General features: G+C 39.8%; 3 protein-coding genes and 1 long non-coding RNA gene across 5 annotated transcripts in view; 2 read left to right on the top strand and 2 right to left on the bottom strand.

The window, feature by feature from the left end:
* The window catches only part of rhobtb3 (Rho related BTB domain containing 3), a 24,071-nt gene extending 12,924 nt beyond the window's left edge, over positions 1 to 11,147 (bottom strand). Inside the window, exons 1-7 of the mRNA XM_031277519.2 lie at positions 10,638 to 11,147; positions 10,038 to 10,269; positions 8,972 to 9,164; positions 6,292 to 6,449; positions 5,883 to 5,991; positions 3,828 to 4,023; positions 3,456 to 3,652 (exon numbers count right to left, since the gene is read on the bottom strand). Coding sequence (XP_031133379.1) covers positions 3,456 to 3,652; positions 3,828 to 4,023; positions 5,883 to 5,991; positions 6,292 to 6,449; positions 8,972 to 9,164; positions 10,038 to 10,269; positions 10,638 to 10,639 — 1,087 coding nt within the window. The 5' untranslated portion in view covers positions 10,640 to 11,147. The remainder of the gene's footprint in view (positions 1 to 3,455; positions 3,653 to 3,827; positions 4,024 to 5,882; positions 5,992 to 6,291; positions 6,450 to 8,971; positions 9,165 to 10,037; positions 10,270 to 10,637) is intronic.
* LOC116034791 lies at positions 2,426 to 22,961 on the top strand. Its single transcript, XR_004101205.1, has 3 exons — positions 2,426 to 2,435; positions 12,822 to 12,827; positions 22,826 to 22,961. It is a non-coding gene; the product is annotated as an uncharacterized LOC116034791 (long non-coding RNA).
* On the bottom strand, positions 13,231 to 16,160 carry rfesd (Rieske (Fe-S) domain containing). The gene is made up of 4 exons (XM_031277479.2): positions 16,052 to 16,160; positions 14,900 to 15,067; positions 14,137 to 14,171; positions 13,231 to 13,813 (listed from the first exon to the last, which is right to left on the bottom strand). The coding sequence occupies exons 2-4, from the start codon at positions 15,051 to 15,053 to the stop codon at positions 13,517 to 13,519; spliced, it is 486 nt and encodes a 161-aa protein (XP_031133339.1). The 5' UTR covers positions 15,054 to 15,067; positions 16,052 to 16,160; the 3' UTR covers positions 13,231 to 13,516.
* Positions 17,305 to 19,798, top strand: nudt2 (nudix (nucleoside diphosphate linked moiety X)-type motif 2). 2 transcript variants are annotated; one of them, XM_031277493.2, is made up of 3 exons: positions 17,305 to 17,427; positions 18,694 to 18,824; positions 18,947 to 19,796. In XM_031277493.2, the coding sequence occupies exons 2-3, from the start codon at positions 18,698 to 18,700 to the stop codon at positions 19,270 to 19,272; spliced, it is 453 nt and encodes a 150-aa protein (XP_031133353.1). In that variant the 5' UTR covers positions 17,305 to 17,427; positions 18,694 to 18,697; the 3' UTR covers positions 19,273 to 19,796. The 2 variants fall into 2 exon arrangements, with proteins under 2 accessions (XP_031133353.1, XP_035858183.1); XM_036002290.1 differs by having other exon boundaries at positions 17,310 to 17,427; positions 18,673 to 18,824; positions 18,947 to 19,798.

Here is a 22,961-nt window from a genome sequence, read left to right as displayed (position 1 = left end):
AGGAAAATTAAATTGCAACACTTTTTTCCCCAGTAAGACATGTCATGCCAAAAAACAACTGGTCTATAGAGTCTAAAATTGACCACCAAATTATGCCAGGATGACCACAAATGTTTAGTCTGTGTCGTACACATTATACATGTGCTTAACATGCAAGCACACAATAGCAACCAAGTGCCAAACTCAATAATTCAGCAGCACACTACACAAGGAGACAGAGTCTCACAGTGTTAACATCACACACGCAAAGTCATGGCCTCTGTGACTGTCCACACACACTCAAGTGACAAAAACCCCAAGCATGGAATAATACCATGAGTGTGACGCTGTGCATTTAGACGAGACATGATGTTGTAGAAATGAGCACTGCTAAGCCAATAAAATGAGCTACAACTGACAAATGACTGGAATTGAATTGCAAGCAGAGGATATTCATCCCATCACTAGGAATGCAAAGTACAGCTGGTTGTGGATTTACTGCAAATGAATACCAAGCATTGGCTCACTGTGCTCCCAAGGTGTCTGTGGGATTAGCCAATTCAAGACAATACACTAATACAGAAATAGACACACTGTATGTGAGGTCAGCTGCTTTAGACCCACTATTTTGAAGGTTAACATTAGTCATTTTTTACACAAGACTTCACACTGTTTCCCTGCAGTGTTTTATGGAAACGTGACATTCGTATTGTGCTCTGCAAATGAACACATTTTCCTCTTTCCGCTATTCTCTCCAAGCAGCACACACACACATTAACAGTATGTTCTAGTTCCCAGCTCTCCCATCACCCAAACACTCTCCACCAGCACCTTAAACACTCCACCCCCTCTCTCACCCTAACATCTAGCCATATTCATTTATCACCCTACACACAATTTTCCACTTCTTACTTTCCCATATTCCTCCTATCTTACACAAAAAAAATCCACACAAGGACTTGTACATGCGTGCGTGAAAACACACACTGCACCCTCCATCTTTCAACCGCTGGCTTTCTTATTCAATTTCATTCATACAGTCACTCACAGAGACTCAGTCTAACCCTATAATCTTCTTTCCTTCTCCACTCACCCTTCACCAGCACACATACACACTCAGCTTATGTGTTTGTGTGTCTGCCTTTGGTGTATATGTGTGTGTGTCAGACAATTCTGCTCACATACATGTTATGAGGCGGTCATGAATCAGATGTTAGCGCAGCTTTTTGCCATAAGGACTCCTGCACGACATGCAGCCTCCAATGAAGCGCTGGCGTGTACAGGCGCAGCAATCTAACATGCTGCAAGCACAGCACTGCAGATTCTGAGCCGCAGACTCAGAAGATTTTCATTATGACACTGACGTTGCAAGAGAATTTCACACAGCTAACTAGGCTTCATATGCAACTGGAGAAAATTTTGGATGCAAGTGCCACAATTTGCCTGTATCCTTTGAGGTAAAGTAAATATAAGCTACTGTTAATTTTACATGACAGTTTCATCACAGAGTTAATCATTTGTTGATGAAAATATTAGGCTACTGTAACAGGCTACAGAGTCCGACTTTATCAACAAATCCCATTAGCCATTCAAAATGATGGAAGTTCAATTTCTGCGAAGAACTTGCGCAGTGTACCAATCCATGTGTCCATAATGTTAAATGGAATTGAGCTGGGTGAAGATTAAGGAGACATGAGTGGCCTGGGGCATTAAAGTACAAATACGGGTTAAGAAAGCAGTTTGAGATCACACTATTACATGATGAATGATCCAAAACTTGATTAAAATACTACAGTCGCTTATTATCAAGCACTTTCAATTCGACTGATTTCTGTTCCTCACCATAATGGAACATTGGACAAGATTCAATAGCAGACGAACTGCCTTTGGCAGCCAGGGGACATTAATCATCCCATTTAAAATATTGGAAAAGGAGTAACTGCTTTTGGGGAATGGAGTTCCCATGCTGTGAATGTCAGTCCAGCTCTGTTAGATGTATTTTAGTCTATATCCTTTGCGTTCCACTACCAAGATTGCTCCGGTGCTGCAGGAAATTCCGCCGGATGCATGTATTTTCTGTTTCCTTCCACTTTCTTTGTGTTGGTGGGTTTATGAGGACTATTGTTGACTGCTCCTCAGATCTCTGCATGGTAAATTGGACAGCTAGCTAGACTATCTGTCTGACTATCAATACATTGAGCAGTTTGTAGAGCTTAGAAGCATGAAATGACAGATTTTTATTTTAAGCGTGATGCACATAATTTCACAAAAAAATCCAGATTACTCTGGACAAAGTGCATGTTGGCCACTGTTTTGGAGACAGTTTTGTATTCTGATCTCCACTTTCTATCCTGTTGTTGTGATTTAGGTTAACTTTTAATACAGAAATAATTTGGAAGCATTCACTAGAGTTCACGTCTGATTAACTCACCCCCTTGTTATATTTGAGGGTTTTAGTTGTATACTTTGCTGTGCAGTATACTTGGATTCCTTTTTAATAGCAGGTGTTCTTTTTGAAAATGAACACAATGACAAAAAAGACAAGAGTCTAATCTATCAATACATATATTTAGAGTATTGAATGGATTGCCATAAAATTTGACATGGATGAATTGTAGGCTAATCACTTTGAGGATCACTCTGGTTTTCTAAGTCTTCTATGATAGCCCACCCCAAAAGCCCACTCCTCCTTTGGCTGCCATTCTTTCCAGTTTTCAGCTGCCAATGACTGGAATGAATTACAAAAAACCCTAAAACTTGAAACACTTATTCCATTCGTTGATTTTAAAGTACTGCTGTCTGGGCTCTTGTCCGACTGCTGCATGTGTTAACTCTCTTCCATCATTCATGCAGTATTGCACACGTTCACTTTATTGTCTCTTATGCCCCAATGCATAGTTGGCACAATCTTACTTGCACTGCTGTCATATTTGTTTAATCTCTGTTTAATGTTTCTTGCACTATTCCATTTGTACAAACTGTATACATATTCTGTACTACACTCAGTATTCATATTTGATCCGTATTTTATCGTAGACTCTTTGTTGTATTTTGTATGTTTATATTTTTGCATATTTAATGTGTAACTCTATGTTGTCTCGCACGTTTCATGCCTTGTCTTGGCCAGGTCGTGACCTGGTTAAATTAAAAAAAATTTAAAAAGCAAATTTAATATCCTTGTTTTTGGACTAAAACAAGCAATTTTAATATGTCATCTTTGGCTTTAAGAAATTGTATTGTAGAGAATTATGTAACCAAACGATTAATCAAGAAAATAATCAGCCTACTCAATGTCCATATCCATGTAACTTTACATAGTACCAGCAGTCAGTGAAAGTTCTACATAGTGCTACCCTTTCACAAGCAGTGGAGTGTTGAAAAGGTTAAATGGAAATGAAACAATTTTCTGGAAAAAGACACAAAACAGCAGATTTAAGTGGTATCTGAGTGTGCTGTGTTTGACTGATGGTTTTTACCTCTATAAATGAACATGAGTGTCTCCCACAAGCACATACACAGAAGGGGGTCCTTCACCACCAGACGAGAGAGACGTCCTGTCAGGTGCCCCTCTGATCGGGGCATGTCATCAATAATCCCCCCGTCCCAGGTGGAGAGCAGTGATTGGGGGCCTCCATCCCGCTCTCTACAAACACACCGCGACTGGGGGCGTTCCCTGTCCAAACAGAGGTGAAATTCAGCACAAAATCCTTCACAGTTACACAAAAGAGGAGTTTACAGAGAGAGAGAGAAAGAGAGAGAGAGAGAGAGAGAGAGAGAGAGAGAGAGAGAGAGAGAGTTGAACTCCTGCTGGCTACAGGCTCCTGTAAACAAGCTTATAGCTCTCCTACCTGGTCTTGTGCCCCAGGAGCAGCTGTCTGAAGTACGGACTGACAGCACACAGCACTGCCGCATGCGCCCACCCCAGTTCTTTCCCAGAGTCCCCGGCATAGAAAGCCACATCGGCAAACTGCATGCCACGCTCCAACAACCACTGCATGTCCTGGGAGAAGCTGGACTCCTCTACTCGGATGGGGGGAAGACGTGCTGAACGGAGGGAGGAAGGAGGAGCACGGAGAAAGAAAAGGAGAGGGGGAGAGAGGAAGATGGAGTCAGTTACTGCTGATATTGGAATTTTCAAAAACATAAAAGGGGAAATCAACCAGATTTGCACCCCAGAAGTGTTGTAATGTACACTTTAGGTGTTCTCATTTTCCTTAATCTACCCTGTCTACTTCTACTAGTGATTTCCCCTTTTTTTGACGATACGTTTTGACAACTTAATGGGGTGTATATATGTGAAGAAATGAGGTTAATGTTTAAAGAAGACATGGAAAAAACCCTGGGCACACAATAGTCATATTGTAAATGATTAGCAGTTAACTGAGTGTAACAGTAAAAACTGTGAATGCAAGAAAAGAAAATATTCTGCAATTCATAGAAAAAAAGAGACAAAAAACAGTGCTTTGTGATGCATGTAGTGCTGAATTCAGATTAATAAAAAGTACCGAGCAAGGACAGTAGGGAAAGTGAGGAGAGGGGGCTTCACAAATCATTATCCTATTATATTCATGCATAATACACACCGCTCCTCTGTGGACCTCATATCCTTTTTTATGGCTGCTCAGATTTGGCCCTGAAAATTGTGCTGTTCCTGAATCAGTGCACATCACATTTAATGCAAACTACACCATAAGTACAGTTAAGTAGCTCTGGAAAGTCACCCATAAATCTGCCAGCAGTTGCTGCCTTTTTGGCTGGACTTAAAGCTGTCAGCCATTGCATCAGATCTAGCAGCAAATTGGCCAGATCAATATATAACACAAGTTTAACAGAGTTTGTGTTAATTATTTTCAGGTGTTCTATTTTTATAAAAATGTACTGTGTGTGGAAAATTACTGAAATGGCAGTAGTAGTAGAATAAGTTGTAAGGTAAGCGTAGTTATGAATTTCGCACCACTTAAAGAAAACAACACTGGACTCCCATTTTTAAAATAAAGTATGATACTGGATCTGTTTGTTGTGTGGGTGTGCTCACACTCAGAAAGATTTCAGTTTGTGGCGAAATCCGGCAGCCAGGAAAGGCAGTTGGACTAAGTTTACAATAAAATATTTTGACACAAGGTGTCAACGTGGCTTGTTTTGAAGCTTAATTAAAAATGCCATTTTGAAATTATGAATTTAAGCAGATTAAAATCTTATTTTTACAGTCTATAATTGATACTCAGTTAGAAGGTAAACAATTAGTTGATGATTAACTGGCAACATTTTGATTATCAATTCACCGTATGAGTCATTTTCCAGGCATTCTCTGGTTGTAGCTTCTCAAAAAGAAAGGATTTGTGAGAATTTCATTTGTCCTATACTAAACAGAATGTCAAGTGCTTAAATACCTAAACTGATTAAGAACATTGGTTAAAGACACAGTAAATAAGTAACCCTCTTCTATCCAACAACAACAGTCAATGAGCTGCCTCAGAACAAGGCACCAAACACTCAGTTCAGTCTAAAAGTGATTCAAATGTCATTGACTAAAAGTAGTCTACCTAGCTCTTTGTCTCTTTTCTTATTTCCACTTTGGAACAGAGAATATTGATCTGGATAAAAACCTTTGTGCTCAGCTTTTTTATGGCTATGTAAGCTGTAAGAAGAAACACTCCAGTCAGTCCTATTGAATGTTCTCTATACACCATAAAAAGAGCAATTTAAAGCAACAATAATTACTTAAAAATGTGAAAAATTACTACATGTATTACTAAATAGACAGAATAATTGACATCAATTTTATAAAAAAAAAATATTTGAAATTAGCTTAAAAGGGTTAACATTGAAAGACTATGTATGAAATAAATGCCCCTAAAATAAAAAGCAATATTAGTTTTTAGATACCATAGTATTCCTCTGACCTGGTTGTTCTAAGTGAGGGGGACAAAGCTCGTTCACTTTATTTCCTCGCCTCTTCTCTGGCCTTTCTTTGGCTTTGTGTTTCAGACACTGAATCATGAAGTACTCCAGCTGAACAAGACAGCAGAAATACACATGTTAGTACAAATCCACGGTACAAAAATAGTGATGTTACATCTTCTTTCTTTGCTTTGGAAACAACTTCCCGAGAAGACCAACGTAGCTACCTGTCTCCTCTACTAAGTACTGTATCTATCTGAAATGCAGAGTTAATCAAGTTTAACAGACAGGAAAAGTATGAAAAATGAAGACTTTATATAACAGCTTGATTTGAACAAATTTCTGAAAATATGAATGATTTTATCAGGGTCACTCACTCAGTCAATCATTCCCTGTGATGTGACCACTTACCACGCTGCCAAAGTAGCGACCCACAAAGACGTGGTTGAGAGAGGGCAACTCCAGGTAGGTGGCCCCCAGGTCCCGGGACAGCTGCAGACCTTCACTGTGAGGCACACAGCTGCTCCAGTCAGACGCACACAGCGGGCACGTACATGGAGGGCCTTCATCTTAACACAGAGAGGAGAATTTAATCCTTGAAATCATTCAAACTGTATAAATAACTGAATCTAATTAATAGTTAATGAGGATATATGAGAACTAATACATAAGTCACTGATATTACATTATGCTTTTTAGGATGTGTTGACCTAGTATGAATTGAACATTCATTGCTGGCTCACCACAGTCCATAGAGAGGGCTATCAAACTATTCATTTTTGTTAAAATATTCAACTAAAACAAGGAACTAACTACCATATGTGCCTTCAAACACAACATGTTGATCCATAATGTTAATGTCCATACCAGACATGGATGAAAACATGTTTTGAAGACCAAAGTCAGACAAAAAAAATATGCACACTGTACTTATAGCTCTCAATAAATGTAACAGAGAAATGTTTGAATTTAATGGAGCCTTTCTTCAGGCAATATCAAGTTAACACCACAGTGCAGTATTATACTGTATGTAGTCACACTATCTCTCAGTGCAAAGCTGGATAACAATGTTTGACACTTCCTTATGGGACAAAGTATGCCAATATTGACTATTTAAAAAATGTAGCGATATGTATACAAAACATTATACAGGAACATGTTGAATCTACTAGATCCCAAAAATTCAGTAAAATACAATATGGGACACTCAAAACCTTGTTAAAAGTTCCTTACAGGCCGGACAAAAAAGTGCAAAAAGAAACAAACAGAACACAAAACACAACATTCCAACCAAACCAAATTAAAATTGAAAACATATCTCGCAAAAGAGAACATAAAAACCAGATGCCACAGCCACATGTGCTTTGACGGTGTGGACTTTCCCTACTTTCTAATTCCTCTAGTCTATCACAGAGTGAATGCAGACAACCATTAAGGATTTAGATGTATTTTTTCCCTTTTGTGAAGATTGTTTTCTGTTCTGGTATGTTGTGGTGGTGATGTGGGTTTCTGAAATGTCTTTAGGTCATTGGTTTTCTGTAGTTTAATACTGATGTGTTTTTCACTTCCAGGCCACCCTTTTCACATCTTCACTAAGTCCAAAGAAAAAATATGCAAAGCGCATGTGCACTAGGACCAGCCACACTGTGGCATATGTGCATGGGGACCAAAGAGACAAAATCAGACAGAAAATATGGGGGGATTAGCTTGAAGGAGAAAAAAGACTGCACAAAAGAGGAGCCAGAGATAAAAGAGAGAATGAGTGCGCTATACAGCTGTGCTGAGGCATTTGATAAATCATATTGCTAATAACCTACAGGCATGACATAGAGACAAGGGAGAGAGAGTGAGAGAGAGTGAGAGAGAGGGAGAGAGAGAGAGAGAGAGAGAGAGAGAAAGAGAGAGAGATAAAATGAAAAACAGAGTGTGTGTGTGTGTAAGCGACTGACAGGCGGTGACTTGGCATATCAGTCGTATGTCTGTGTGAGGTGTGCGTGCGTGCCCTTGGATAAATCTGTCGGTGCTCCTGCGTTCAGCGCTGGTTTATTGGCTGTGTTAATGCACGTATACGACAGCGCTCTCTGCCACAGCTGTGCTTTAGGTGGTCTAAAGTCGAGCAGCAGGAAGTGCTCAGCGCACAGCCGTCATTCTCTAGGGGATAGCATAAAAATACTCACATCAGCCACAAACAAAAACACAAACAAAGGCTCTGGTCTACAGTTCCTCACTCCCTCTCCTCCTCTCTCTCTGGCAAAGACTTGACTTACACTGTGATCATTCTGCAGCGGAGCTCTGACAGGACCTCAAAGTATGTCGTGCAGACAAGCTAAAAATACAACCTGGTGCATTTGATGAGCGTTTTTACAGAAGATGGATTCAACAAGGGTCAGTGTGTGTGTGTGTGTGTGTGTGTGTGTGTGTGTGTGTGTGTGTGTGTGTGTGTGTGTGTGTGTGTGTGTGTGTGTGTGTGTGTGTGTGTGTGTGTGTGTGCAAAACACATGCAGACACACTGTGGTTCCAGCCCAGTATACATGTATGTTAATTTCTGATGTGTTAAGCAGCCTCCAAGTGTCTTAGTCCTACTTAAGGGACAACATACTGTTGTGGTGCCCTTTTGAGCCATGACAGTGTATATTTAATTGCTGTGCGAGCTCTTGTCTGCTTGCAAGGCTCATAATGGCCAAAAAATATCAACTTAATGTCTTGCTTTGGTGTGTTTCCTGCAGGGAAACATGTGAGCTGACCGCCTGAAGGCAGCCAAGAGGAGATTTAATCATGAGCGTCCTCCTCATTGCTGGGAGGACACACTAGAGGACACAAGGCTTAGACAGTGATCTCATTGGCCCAACAAGATGATATTTTCCTGCTAACAAACTCAACAACTGTGGTAGTAGTAAATCAACCCTAAAATACCAGGATATCAAGTTCAGTGGCTGAGAGATATGAGATATTTTATCTGCTGCCTCTCAAACTCCATTGTTCCTGAACAACAATGACAAACTGTTTGAGGAACCATCACTTGTCAAGGCGTTGAAGGCAAAACTAAACTCACTCTGGCTATAACAAAAACACAGGACAAAAGCATCCTCACCGTTCAGCCGCGCTCCAACAGCAACCAGGATGACAGGCACACCCCAGTGCCTCAGGAGCGGGCGGAGTCTCGGGGCGTAGCTGTTCCTGACCTGCTGGAAGGCCAGCTTGTCAGTGACTGAATATTTAATGACCAGGATGTCCGCCTGCTCAAGAACTTTCCGTACGCTGGCCCAATCGCTGTCCAACAAGTCCTGGAAAGGCAAGAACAGGACAACAAATATAAATAGGAGGTCAGAGGAGGACAAACACATGAGAATGGCATAAATAAGAAAGGCATGAAATGTCTGAATTCCCAACCTGTCCATCAATCTTGCATTAGATAACTCTAACCCTTCGCCTTTGAGTATCCCTAAGTATAAATACCTCAGTGTGGTGATTGGGACTTTACCCCCAATGCCCTGTGTCATTCTAAACCAACCTGATTCAACTCATTAGGCAGGAAAAAACACTTTGGAAAGCTTTGAGCAATTTGAATTAAAACAAGGACAAAGAGCCATAGAATTAGACTGACAGACTTTCTGCAGCACCACCCTTGACAAAGTTAGACAGCCCTATAATAGGACGCATAAAGTGCTGCTACAAAATCACAACAGTGCTTTTATTTCAAATGCATATGCTATTTAGAACAAAAGTTCTTTCATTTTTCTTTTTTTGTGCAGCGCTGCATGTTAAAATAGCCTCCTCCTAAGAATAAAGACATTTTGTTAAGCCTGCAATCAGGGCTGGAAGGCAAGTGGCCTTGGAATTTGAAATGTTGTAAGTCTTGTGAGAAACAAGCAGAGTGAGAAAGTAAACAGCATATCAGTTAACTGACACGCACTCTTTCACAATGAGATTGCTTTGGCAAAATTACACCTCTTTTATGGTTTTATATGTTTTGCCCTCTTGGCCTGCCATAACCTTCCTGTGCAAATCAAGTCTGATTTGATATCACACAAGCAGAAAGGTGTAAGGGGAAAGAGGCAATGGGGATGGGCACATGAATGAGAAAAAAAAAGATTCACACTGTATCAACCCATGCAAGTCTCTCTTTTTCTCATGCAAACACACCGGCAGTCTCTTACCCAGCTGGGGCAATCCCGAACCACTACAGTGACATCTCCAAACACACGTGAGGTGTACTCCATGAAGGCCGGGTTGTGCATGCTGCTCTCCAGGTCACAGGGTCCCACCAGTGCCCCATGGCCAAGGTAGCTCCACAGCAGGCCTCCCTGCAGCTGGCCCTGGCCCATGATCTCCTCCCCGAGCCCAATTCCTCCGGGGCACTCGCTGCCCAGAGCCACGATGTGGATGGACCTGTAAGCCAGACAACTCGTGGTTGGAAGTGACTTGAATCTAGATACACACAAACAGATGATGATCCAGAGGTAGCACTGAGAGGAGGCACCTCTCTTTGCTTTGGTCCCTGTTATTCATGTCTAGCACGGAGACAGTGCATCACCGTTATGTCACTGAAAATAACTGAGAAGAAGCTTGTCAAGGCCCTTATTACACCTGAGAGGGAATTATGGTTCAATAAATCATACACTTTAAGACATATTTTCGGTGATGTATGTATCAAGCAGTGATGCCTACTGGCAAAAAAATTAAATAAAGCATGCAACCATAACAGTAATCCCATCTCCTCACAGCCCTTAATGAGTTGCAGCTTCAGAGCAACTTACATTGTGGTCACCGCGGTTTTGTTCCGCTGTTCTAAGCTATGGAGTCCGTTTCCCTCACGGTGCGTTTCCGCGCCAGTCTGCAGTCGGCTTTTCCGCAATGAGCCACGGCTCCGCTCCGTCGTTAATCCCTCTCATCGGTGGCTGCCCCCCCGGGAGCACGGCTGCTGGGGAGTTTCGCAGTCACTCGCATTTTCCCGTCTTGTTATTCATTCATAAAGCGGAGCCCGATACCGTCCCGAACCGACCGCAAAGGCGCATCGGACAGCCCAGCAGGCAGAGCAGCAGAGTGTGTGCTCAGCGCCCATGGGCAGTCAGGCAGCCAATGCGCTAACAGACAAACAAGTTGTCAGTCGGTAGGAATCACAATTAGCGACGAGGAGAGGGCAGCCTCGCGCCTCAGCGTCCAGACCATATGAATGACGTCGGTGGACGAAACAAAGTCTCACTGGCAAAGAACATTTTGGAGGAGAGAGAGAGAGAGAGAGAGAGAGAGAGAGAGAGAGAGAGAGAGAGAGAGAGAGAGAGAGAGAGAGAGAGAGAGAGCGAGAGAGAGAGAGAGAGAGAGAAACGGACTAAGCAGAGAGTGGTCGCGCCTGACTCAGCAACATGCATGCGGGCATACACGTAGAAGCAGCGCGCGCTAACACACGCACACCAGGACCATGCTGTCCACATGCAGGAAATGACAGTCAAAACATGGTTTTACTCTTTGTCGTCTTTTAAAGCTGGTAGTTTCACTTATAAACAACTAAAGAACAAGAGCGTTAGCCTCTGGTGAAGATGTTTGCCAATAACATCCATTCTCTTGTCCCTGACTCACAAAGACAGACACACTCCACCACATAAATAGACAAAGGAATTGCCAAGATGACCATGGGATGCAATGTTAATGGTAGTGATAATAATAATATTGATAATGATAATGAAGTGTTAGGAGACTTTTTGCTGACGTAGCAAGAACATATAAAATAGCCTACTTTATCTGGCTTTGTGGGTGTTTTGTTTTGGGAGTCAGTCATTAGTAGAAAAGGTGATAGGTAGGTGGTAGTCCCTCTTGGGCAAACTCCAGGGCTTTCAGAGCTTTTTGAGAGAAAGAATAGCTTAAGCCCTAAAGGTTTTATCAGAGCCTCATGTGTCATTCATAATCACAATGAATAATGCAAGACATAAACCCAACAGAGAGTATTTGAATGCCCTGCAACAATGTAATTCCTTGCTGTTTATGCTGTGCAGTACTCTCCCTCTGGAATAAGATGCTAGCCCTGCTAAGCAGTATCCCCTGGATAGTCTGCTCTTTATCTCTACAAAGAGCCCTCTACTTGACCTATTGCAAAGCTGCAGATAATGGTACCTGCATTGTATCAGGATTCTCAATTTAACTGCATAATTATATTTTAATATTTAATGTGTAGTAACTTTGCAGAAGTGCTCAGCCCCCTTGTAACCTGTAACGTAACCCAGGGCCCTGTACATTTCTTGATTGTATTCAAAGCGTCACAGAGGCAGAGGCTTTTGACTGTGTTGTGTGTGTTGTGCTGTAGGCCCGCAAGAGAAACCAGCATCATTCATGCACAGAGGAACATCATACCCCGTAGCTTTTGTGTTTTCAACCAATGGCATTTGCAGTTCTAGGACCATGTCACTGTGATAGACTTCCAAAAACAAAGAAATAATCTGAATGTGACAGGCTGTCGTGACTCTTTATATCAAATGGTTAACAAATTGTCACCAAATTATTTTGCACAGCATGTTAAGTATAGGATGTCTATGCAATAAATTATGATTGAAGGTTTTTTTTCACAAAAGCCACATAAATAACCTCACCTTTGAAATGTTTGCAATATAAACTGTATGAGTAGTGTGGGTGTTTCCGCAGACGTGGGTGTTTCCCAAGCAGGAAGGGTCAAACAGAGGACAATATATCAAGATGCATAATGGGAATTGTAGGAGCCAGCATCTTTGGAGCTCGACCCATTCTGACTAAAACCAAAAGTCAAGATATCTCGGCCGCAGCTTTACCAATTTTGACCATTCTTTTTTAAATCTGTTTCTTGCAAGTCCCCCAATTTCATGGAAGTGCAGTGCTAAATCACTAGAATAAGCCTTTAAGAATGACAGTGCCACATCAAACTCATAACATAGCAAAATGTAACAAAGTCAACAGATAACATCATGAACATTAAGAGAATAGTTTGACATTTTCGCTTTTCCTGCTGAGAGTTAGATGAGGTGTTTGAACGTTGAAAGTTCAAAACAAACCTCTGAATTTCTCTCCAATGGACAAGAAACATTTTACAGCACAAATTCCAAATGCAGCCTGTGATCTGATATTCATCTGTCATCAGAGGGAATAAACAGACATGGATATTACAAAAAGTGGCTAGTATTGTGAGTATGATATTTATATTTTACATTAACGATTTTCCACTTTAGGACAATATATTATCGATCAGTATAAACCTTTTTATCTTATTGATTGATTCACTGTATGCATAATACATGAGGAATATTGAAATGCAGAGGAATACACTAGTGTGGGTACGCATTTATGCCACTACCCGATTTGAAAACAGAGAATCTGAAATCAAAATGCATCCATACAAACTTTATTTAGTGAACTGCATGATTGCTTTGAGATGCCAGATGTTCACCTAACATGGCAATATGTGACGTGATTTTTTTGAGTAAAACATTTTAATATCATATAAACAATGTAAACAGACCAATTGTTAAGCCATGAAATATGTCATTTAATGTCTGACATAATTTCTATAGAGTCATCAAGCAATAATTTAGAGGAGATTGGAGGAGACAATAGAAGATAAATTAAAAAATAAAATAAAATAAAATAAAATTCAAAAACTATGCCATCATCCTTATCAATCTTTACTACTAAGTTTCTTCTCAGCTGCCGCAGCTTTGGCCCTTTCCACCTTGCCCTTCTCTCCCTGGTAGAAGTCTGACTCGATCCAACACGTGTCCTCAGAGAGCTTGACATAGACATCCCCATTGGTCTCAGTGACCGTGTGGATCCGCTGCTTCACACCTTTGGAGTACCATCTGGACACTGGTGGCTTTTCCCTGGGGTCAGTGCCCTTATATATGCCCTCCCCGTTGGCAAGAGAGATCTTGTACTTGTGTTTTGGACAAATTATGCACAGCTTGTCGGCAATTTCCTGTGAGTGTGTTGAAAGAAAGCAGGTAAACACCCTCATGTGGGATGATTGTAGGTCATTTAGGCCCTTCAACATTAGCATAACATTATATTAATGTTATGCAGGCTTGGTATCTTAATTACAGTAGCCTATATTCCTCTATGTCTCAGCCCAGCAGGTGCCTTTAAGGATTACAGTGCATATGGAATAGCCTGTGAAAGCATGAATGTGGTAAAAACACAAAAGTACAGTCCATTACTTTAACTTAACTTAAATGGCATTTTGGCTTATTTAGTCAGACACAAAAACAACCTCTAATCTCTTAAGTCAAATGTAAACCTCACCTCAATGTCTCCATTCTCCAGTGCCCCCCCAGCATCTGTTGAGAGGGTAGAGGATCAATGTATAGCAGAATAAGCAAACAGTGTACAGCACACAAACCTTTTGCTGACTGGACACACTTTAGAGGTGATAAGTGCTAAAATGTTCTAGGGTAGGGGTCTTCAAAGTTTTTTAAGCCAAGGACCCCTTAACTGAAAGAGAGATGGAGCAGGGACCCCCTACTACATATATTGTATAAAATTAAGTTGCGTATTAAGCTGAGCCTACAATAGCATGTAGAGCGGCCTAAAGCCTTTATACATACCTTTTTTGCATAGCATACTAAGCTATTAACATCAAAATTGTTGGCATGATTTTAAAAATTATGTTTTAATGTTAAACATACATGTGGCACAGTGAATGCTTAGGATGAACTGTATCTGAGGATGGCTATCTTAGTGACTACCTTACCTATAGGCCAGTGAGCAGTGGGGATTTATATTTGCTAATAATATGTTGGATTCATGTTAAGACTTTAAAATTAACAACAATTTGGCCGGCCCCCCTGCATTGATTCTGAGGACCTCCTAGGGGTCCCAGACCCCCTGTTGAAGATCTCTTTTATAGGGATAACAGCATAAAGCAGCTCAGTGTTAAATGGCCACTGACAGGATGTCAATCAGCAGCAACTCGTTTTTGAATTGGTTCAGTTGAAGTAAGCATTTGTCAATAACACCTTTGATCCAGACAAGAATATGAGTTGAGCACAAAAAGAACTGAACTTACGATAGCAGTAAGAGTCTATAGCATAGAAGACGGTCTGGTGGTGAATGATCAGTATATCCCGACCCTCTAGTGTTCTGAAAGAGCGCTTAGCTTTAATAAGTTCATCCTTCTTCCCCACAAAATGAAGCCCTGCTCTAGGCTGCTCCTTCTCCATGGCTCTGTGAAATGCTGCTCAGAAGGTAAACAGGAAATATCACAATTTAGTATTTATCATAAAGAAGCATGTTCATTTTCTTTACCAAATCACAACATTGGTTGTAACTATCCTGCAATCAATGCCATCTGTGCAGCGCGGTAACTATATGCTGTTTTTCCGGGTGAGAAATTCAACTTAAATCTTAACTATGCATGAAAAGTTTGGCTTAGTCACTGGGATTATTTTGTTGGCACCTCCCATCACAGTTGTCATCTTAAATTAAGTCCACAACACCTCCATAACATTCAGCTTGAAGCATCAGAATTAAGCACATCTCTTGGCACTGATCAGCTCTACTCCAAACATACTCAGACCTGCAATACTAATTCCTAATATCTGTCTCGTCATCAGTATAACCATTAAGAAACTTGTAAGAGACTAAGGGGAGCGCAATCCTTTTGCAGATCAGAAGTGGACTTTTATCTATTCAAAGTTAAATTTTGTTTTTGGCTTGTTGTGCATTTCCTTAATACAAAAAAGCATACCAATCAAGTGCCTAATGATTACAGAATGTATATAAATGTCATTATTGTACAAAAGCATTGATCATCTAGAGACTACAGTTTCACATCCATCTGTAATCTCTGTGATAGTCAGTAGCCTATATACAAAAAATATCTGGAAGCACAGGAACCTGATCCCAAGAGTGATTCATGTATAGCAGACTGGAATAATGAGCACTTCAGTGCAGGCTGAATAAGCACAGTAGTAGTGGCAGCGAAAGTCACATTTCCTGAGGCATCTGACTAGACCACAGACAGCTACTATACATGCTATGAAGAAAGGAGCTATGGAAAAGCTAAATATTTTGTACAATTTCTTCAAATGAGCCCTAAGGGACTACAGGATAAATGGGTTACATTATGTTTATGCATTCCATCTGTCTGTCTGACTCTCCCTATATATTTTACTTGAAAATAACAAAACATGTATTTTGGGTGAGTTTTTGTCTTTACCTTGAAACTAAGCAGTGGTCTCCTCCGTCACGCTGAACAACTGTACTGCTGTCGCCCGGCTTGCGTGGGAAAGAGGCCCCATCTCTATTATCTTCAGACACAAGCTGTCTTCAGTTGGCCCTATCTACACTGGGTACATTTCTTATCTGTCTCCCACAGGCACCGCAGTTACACAATTGTAAAGAAATATATGTTTGTCATAAAGCGGTTTGTTTAATCTGTCATTGCGAGAGATTTACAAACAAATTAATCTATTTAAATCAAATATTAAAACAAAAAATATTATTTATTATTAAGGCAATTTAGTCTGATCCGTTTTGTGTCCCTAAAGTAGGCCTATTCTTATTCCTATAACCGTCAGTACGTAGTCATAGTAGTAGTAGTGGAAACTAAGTAAGTCTATTTACTGAGTAGCCTACTAAGTACTGTGCCTAAGTAGCCTACCATTTTGCTGTAGCCTACTTGGACTTGATACACCTATATAAGATAGTGTATAATAATGATATACTATGACATTATAATAATATAGGCTATCTGAATATAGCCATTCTGCATAAGGAGTATTTTTACTTTTAACTTTAAGTAATTTGAATACATCTTTCACCACTGGCAGTATTAGTTCCTTCAAAGCATATGTGTCAAAGCATTTTTTCTTACATCTTGCATCACCAGTAACTGGCAGTAGTGCAACACATTGGATGCAAACCACCGTTAAAACCATAATATTAATTTTACAGTCAATGGTTAAAACACACAGAAGAAGGAGAAGAAGAAGAAGAAGAAGAAGAAGAAGAAGAAGAAGAAGAAAGACAGAGACAGTTTCTTTCCCCACTCTGTTGAACACTCAGAAATAGCCCCCACCCTTCAACAAAGTCAATCACCACTGTTCTGCTCATCTACCTCATGTCTATTTCAATCCTACAATTACAATATTGTTATTAATATATTACCATTGCACTGATCTGCCTTGCACTGTACTCATATTTAAATCCTAAAATCTCAGACTATTGACTGATATTGCACTATTCCTTCCCTCTCTTTTGTATATTTTTTGTAAAATTGTAAATTCTATTGTATTGTTATACTGTACACTAACAGTATTTTTTATATTCTTACCGTCATTTCTGTTTTTATTCTGTTAAGTGAGTGTTGTACTTTGAGAGCAAAGATTACCGGAGCAAATTCCTTGTTTGTTTACGCAAACCTGGCCAATAAAGCTGATTCTGATTCTGATTCTGATAGCGGAACTGTTTACGTCCGTCTTCAGAGAGGACCGGACTCATTTCGTAGAGCACCGCTGAGCTCCGCAGTGCTCTTAGTCGGTGAGAAACAAAAGCTACGAGCCCATTCAAAACTTGTCACAATTTTAAAATTAAGTAAGTAACTACTCCTCAAACCTACAGTCTGTGTTTATGTACGGCAGAACAGTGAGCATGTTTTGTAAAGTAAGATCAGAAAGTACAACATCCTGAGCACCTCACTAGCTAGCTAGCTAGCTAACGATAATGCTAAAAGATTTCTTTGCTCTGGTAAATAAATATTCCTGCTGTTGCAGCAGTGTTGTACGTGGGTCTGTAAACCTGTAAAAGTTGCATTGTGCTAGCTAGCTAATGCCTGTCAGTCATAGCGATGTAGAAGCCATTTTATTTTCTATAATTTGAATAGAATTATGTTCAAAATCATAACTTTGCTTGGCAGGCTCAGGCTAACTCAAGTCAAAAGCAACATGTGGATGTATCCCCCATACTAGGGCTGCACAATTAATCGCAATTTTTTTCGAAATCGCAATATGGACTAGTACTATATATTCCATATCGCAATATTTGTTAAAGGCAAAATATGTGTCATACCATTCTGAATTCAGTTTTGTGGTGCTGCAGAGACGTCCCAGCCTACCAATCGTAACCTACAGACTAAAGAAAAAAATCTTTGTTTGGTACAGATCCTCGCTAAAATCACACTATAATCTTTTAAAATGTTTTAATTTTAATATTTTGCAATGAAAAGGAGAATAATGATACAATAATGATCATTCCCTGCAATATCGTGGATCATATCGCAATATCAGTCAAAAATAATCGCAATTACGTAGCTCTATCCCTCATATTGTGCAGCCCTACCCTATACTATTGGATATTTAGGGTTACAATGTTTTCTTCTTAAAACTTGTAACATGAACAGATGTCACACAATTAAGTTAACCTTAAAGCACTCATAAAACAAATGTAGGTCTATATATGCACATGCATGGACTTTACCTGTCAAATACACTTTAAAACTATTCTTCTTTAACTTGCAAAACAACATCTGGAACATTTCTGTACATCTACCCATGTAGAAGCAAAAGTAATAACATGAATCTTTTTTTAAAGTTTTTCATTGTACTTTACGAGTACTGTAACATTATTTAATAATCCACGGTAATGTAACAGTTTCCCACTCAAAAGTACAGAGGGTCACACTTTGGACTCCCATGGAGAGTATGGCTATTTTATTTCTTTATTAAAATAAGACCTTAGCTCTACTGGACAGGTTGCTCGACTAGCACACGCTGCAGCGTTTTGTTTTCTATAGTGAAACACAGAACACAACACAGAAAGTAATGTCAAATGTTGTGTTTGTGTGTGACATTTGTTGAACAGGGAGATGGCGCTGCGTGCTTGTGGCTTCATAGTGTTTCGTCGTCCAGCCAGTTGTGTCCCTCCACCAGACAACATTGAGTACCTCCTCTTGCAGACCTCTTATGGGAAGCACCACTGGACCCCACCCAAAGGTGTTTACAAGTTCAAAAACAGTGCATTTATCATGTAGTTCATATTACACTCGAATGAGCTAAATTCCACTCGTATAGCTTTAGATTTTTGTGCCAGTTACGTCTAACCTGTTCCCCATCAGGTCATGTGGATCCAGGTGAGGATGACCTCACCACAGCTCTGAGGGAGACCAAAGAGGAGGCGGGGCTTGGGGCAGAGCAACTGCAGGTGATTGACGGCTTTGTGCAGGAGCTGCACTATGAGGTGCAAGGCAGACCCAAAGAGGTGCTGTACTGGATGGCCGAGCTCAGAGACCCGGGGACAGCGGTGACTTTGTCTTCCGAGCACAAGGACTACCGCTGGGCCCGGCTGGAGGAAGCTTGCACTCTGGCTCAGTACAAAGACCTGCAGGACACACTGAGAGCAGCACACACACACCTGGAGGCTCAGCAGGACAAACAGCGATGAACCAGAATGAAGATTGTGCAGACGGGATAGAAGGGAAAGCTGCTTTCGATGTGACAGTGTGCCTGCAATTTATGCATTTGATGATTTGTCTCTGTTAGGTTCATATACTGTTGAAGTTAAACACTTTGTCTCTGCTGTACTGTATAATGTAAGGCTGAGTTGAGCAGGGAGGAAATGAATCAATGCTTGGAAACCAGATTACTGATTTGATCTTAGTGTCTTTAACCATCTAAAGTCTAAGGGCATTTTTAGATATATTCTTGAATTCTCCTTTTAAGGGTATTTGAATATAACCTGATCCCCATGTGTTTAATATCAAAATGTTCAGAACAAACTCAGCTTTCTGTATAGTGATGCCCAAAATTGTTCTGGAGCAAGGTATAAAGAGATACTTTGGCCCTAAAGTGGAAATATTTCTCAAATCGCTTGTGAAAACATACCTACACTCAATTGTTTTGGTGCTTGAAATGAGTTTACAAAAGTCTTGGGTTCACAAAAGTATTGTAATATATGCATAAAATAGTAAATAAATGTCTAAAATGAAATTTTGTAATACCGCTTGAGTAGGAGTGATGTCAAACATCGCTTGGACTCGCCAGTGCGTCTTTTGTCCTCAGAGGGTTAAAGGTAATATATAATGAGATTAAATACATAAATGTCTTAAATGTAAACTAAAACACAAAAGTTAAAGAGAAAAAAAGGAGACAGACACCCAGTTATCAGTCCCTGGGACTCAGTGAAGCAGCATAAACCTAAAGAGTTTTCATTCTGTTTTTATCGGTCTGTAGTTGTCATTAAATGATTTTAAAGATAAATAGAACAGGTTTTGTGTACCTGGATATTTCTAAAATCTAATTCTAAAATGTGAAAAATAGATCGAAGGTGAGCTCATAAATCATAAAAAAACAGTATCCAATACTGGGGTGCGCAAACAACTTGCTCAAGCAAAAGGATAACTGGATACAAATAAATTGTAAGCAGTAGACGTTGCCACAAGGTGGAGACAAAAACAAGGAATCTGGTGGTGTACATTTGCCATTGACTACAGAACACTGCGGGCTGTAGAAATACAACAATACAACTTAGACTTTTCCCAGCTCTCAGCATCCAAGTAAAAGGGAGATACACTTATTACTTTTGCAAGTTAGTTCCGGTCTAGAAACTAAAAGCCGGTAATGGGGATCATTTTTTATGCTAGAAACTACAGTCATAAAATTTAAGAGACCATTATCATGCAATGACTGTGGTTGAATGTACACATCGCACATGACAAACATCTGGCCAACCATATTTTTCTGGGTTGATATACTAAACTATATATATTATATAGCCCTTTTTATATAAATAAAACAATTTGCGAACAGGCAGAATTACCACATCGTAAATGAAATTGTGGAAACTCGAGACACTGACAGGTTTGTTTACTCTTTGTGGTGTCTGTCCTAGTTAAGCTATTCCTCAGTTAAAAAGCAAGTCATTTAAGACAAACAATAATGTCATTGAAACCAGTCAGCATTGGTACCCAATCCTTATTATGAGATGAGATGATTGAGCAGTGGTTTTATGTACAGTCAGTGTGGACATGGTAATAATCTGGGCTCAAAATCATGATATTCAATTAGTTTTTTTTTTTTTTATCCAATCACCTACAACCTAACAGTGTGAAATCAAGTTGTGCTTCATCAATCTAGTATAAACGGAACCCGAAAAGCAGGAAGTAGCACACATACATTTTATCCAAAGCTCTTATTCTCTCAGAAGCAAATAGTGAAATTCAAGTGAGACATTAAACTTGACCCTGGTTACTGGTACTGCCACATTGAACTATATACAGTACAGGAATGTCTTGCTCTCAACGCCATGCTGCAGGATTAATAGCCTCTGCTGAAGGGATGAAATAAGAGTAATTAAAGAAACAATTGTGTTCTTGCAACTCATAACGCTGAGAGGAAGCGCTCACTTCAATTAACTGCGATTTTTCTTCTGGGTATTTTAAAGACTCAGGAAAGTGAGCGGGAGGTCAGAGAAAGTGCCCAAAGTAACCTATGTCTTTCTACTTTCATAAGGCATACACAATATACTACAAAGAAGCACTGTACATTGAGTAAAAGCTAAAATATTGCTTTGAGACCCATCAGGGAATCATTGAACCAGTAATTATTTTCATGCCTGGTAGAGCAGAAAAGCTCCTCTACCAGTGATAAAAGACAGCTAATTGTTCTGAATTAAAATTACAGTTCTCTTCATGATTAAACATTAGCTTTGCAACTTTATGTGTCATTTTATAAGCTATGGAATATCTTAAAATATTCCCTATGCATTCAGTATCATAATTAATTTTAGTTAGGGTGCATTTATGGACCAAAATGTTTCACAAGTTTGGCCATCAGTTCACCAAAATACTATATATTCATTTTTAAGATGTCTGCTTCTATCTCAGTACAATGGAAGTGAATGGACTTTTGTTTGTGGTGCACAAATCATTGACAAATGTTACTAAAATCATTCAACAGCAACATGACTTGCCCAGTACAATGGCACACTGTCAACAGGTTTCATAGGGACTATTTCTTCAGTAGAAAAAAGTAAAAAAAAAAAACAAAAACATCACAGTGAGGTCTATGGATTATCCAGAGTAACAGGGGCATTATTTACACGTTGCTTTAAATGTAATTTTCTTTCAATGATGTGCGCAATACAAACACATTTCCATTCAAATCAATTTATTGGAGTGTATGCACAAATCTCAGATATCTCAACATATGGACAAATTAAACTAATAATAATAAACCACTAGCGGTATGTTTTTTTATGTAATTTAGGTGAACCAACACTTTACGCTATAATACATTTACTATAGCACCTTAAGGCCGTTTTACAGTCGCCGTAGCCAAGCTCGCGTGTGCCAATGTGACGTCAAAATCCATGTAGCATATAGTAGTGGCGAGTGGTCAATAGCAAAATAATGTGAAAACCTTTCAACGGGCTTCAATGACATACTGTTTTATTTTTGAATGATTTTCCAACTTCACCACAAAACTGTATGCCTCCATTTGCATATCACTTCTAATTCTACTCCAAAAACCAGCTTGCTGTGTTGTCCGTTTCCTTGACGTGGGCTTAGCAACAGATATCAAAGCTATATTGCAAACAAACCCAACACTCAATTTTTTTTTTTTTTTTTACAATAGAAACTTTATGAGTGACACTTGCATCCTCACAAACACAAAATGATGAGGAGAAAAAATGACATAAAATCAAAGAAAAACCCGACAGCATTAGCATTAATGGATGTGGACGCATTGTGGACACACTCAGGTCAGTCCATTGAGGGTGTGACCATGTGAGGGCCTTTGTATGCAACAGTGTGTATGGAATAACATCTCAACATCTTAGACTGCAGTCCTTTTTAGTGTGTCGTTTCTTAGGTTGAGTTTGGGAATTATTGTCATCTGTCAGAGTTGGTTGCTCTCTCCCCTCAAAAGGCCTCCATAGCTTTTCTCCACCTGCCCTCATTATAAAAACAAGGCATATATTTGAGTAAAAAAGAAAGAAGAGCCCTAAACTGATCATTGAATTGCTATCATAAGGGCTACACTATGCCTAGACTTTATTCTTACAGAAACAATAACGCTCCTGATTTCTAAATTTGTGATGGGAGGCCATTTTTTTTTAAATTAAAGCACTTG

Source organism: Sander lucioperca, chromosome 6, assembly GCF_008315115.2.
Source record: "Sander lucioperca isolate FBNREF2018 chromosome 6, SLUC_FBN_1.2, whole genome shotgun sequence".
NCBI classification, from domain to species: domain Eukaryota; kingdom Metazoa; phylum Chordata; class Actinopteri; order Perciformes; family Percidae; genus Sander; species Sander lucioperca.
Note: the sequence above shows the minus strand (reverse complement) of the source record. Positions and strands in the feature narration are given on the sequence as shown.

What these genes read in the sequence shown, in the direction of transcription:
- nudt2 (XM_036002290.1), top strand. Translation starts at nt 18,698, where the DNA reads ATGGCGCTGCGTGCTTGTGGCTTCATAGTGTTTCGTCGTCCAGCCAGT. An exon ending in CCACTGGACCCCACCCAAAG is followed by an intron (nt 18,825 to 18,946) that starts GTGTTTACAAGT and finishes GTTCCCCATCAG; the next exon opens with GTCATGTGGATCCAGGTGAG.
- rfesd (XM_031277479.2), bottom strand. Translation starts at nt 15,053, where the DNA reads ATGGAGAAGGAGCAGCCTAGAGCAGGGCTTCATTTTGTGGGGAAGAAG. An exon ending in TATAGACTCTTACTGCTATC is followed by an intron (nt 14,172 to 14,899) that starts GTAAGTTCAGTT and finishes CCCTCTCAACAG; the next exon opens with ATGCTGGGGGGGCACTGGAG. An exon ending in TGGAGAATGGAGACATTGAG is followed by an intron (nt 13,814 to 14,136) that starts GTGAGGTTTACA and finishes ACACACTCACAG; the next exon opens with GAAATTGCCGACAAGCTGTG.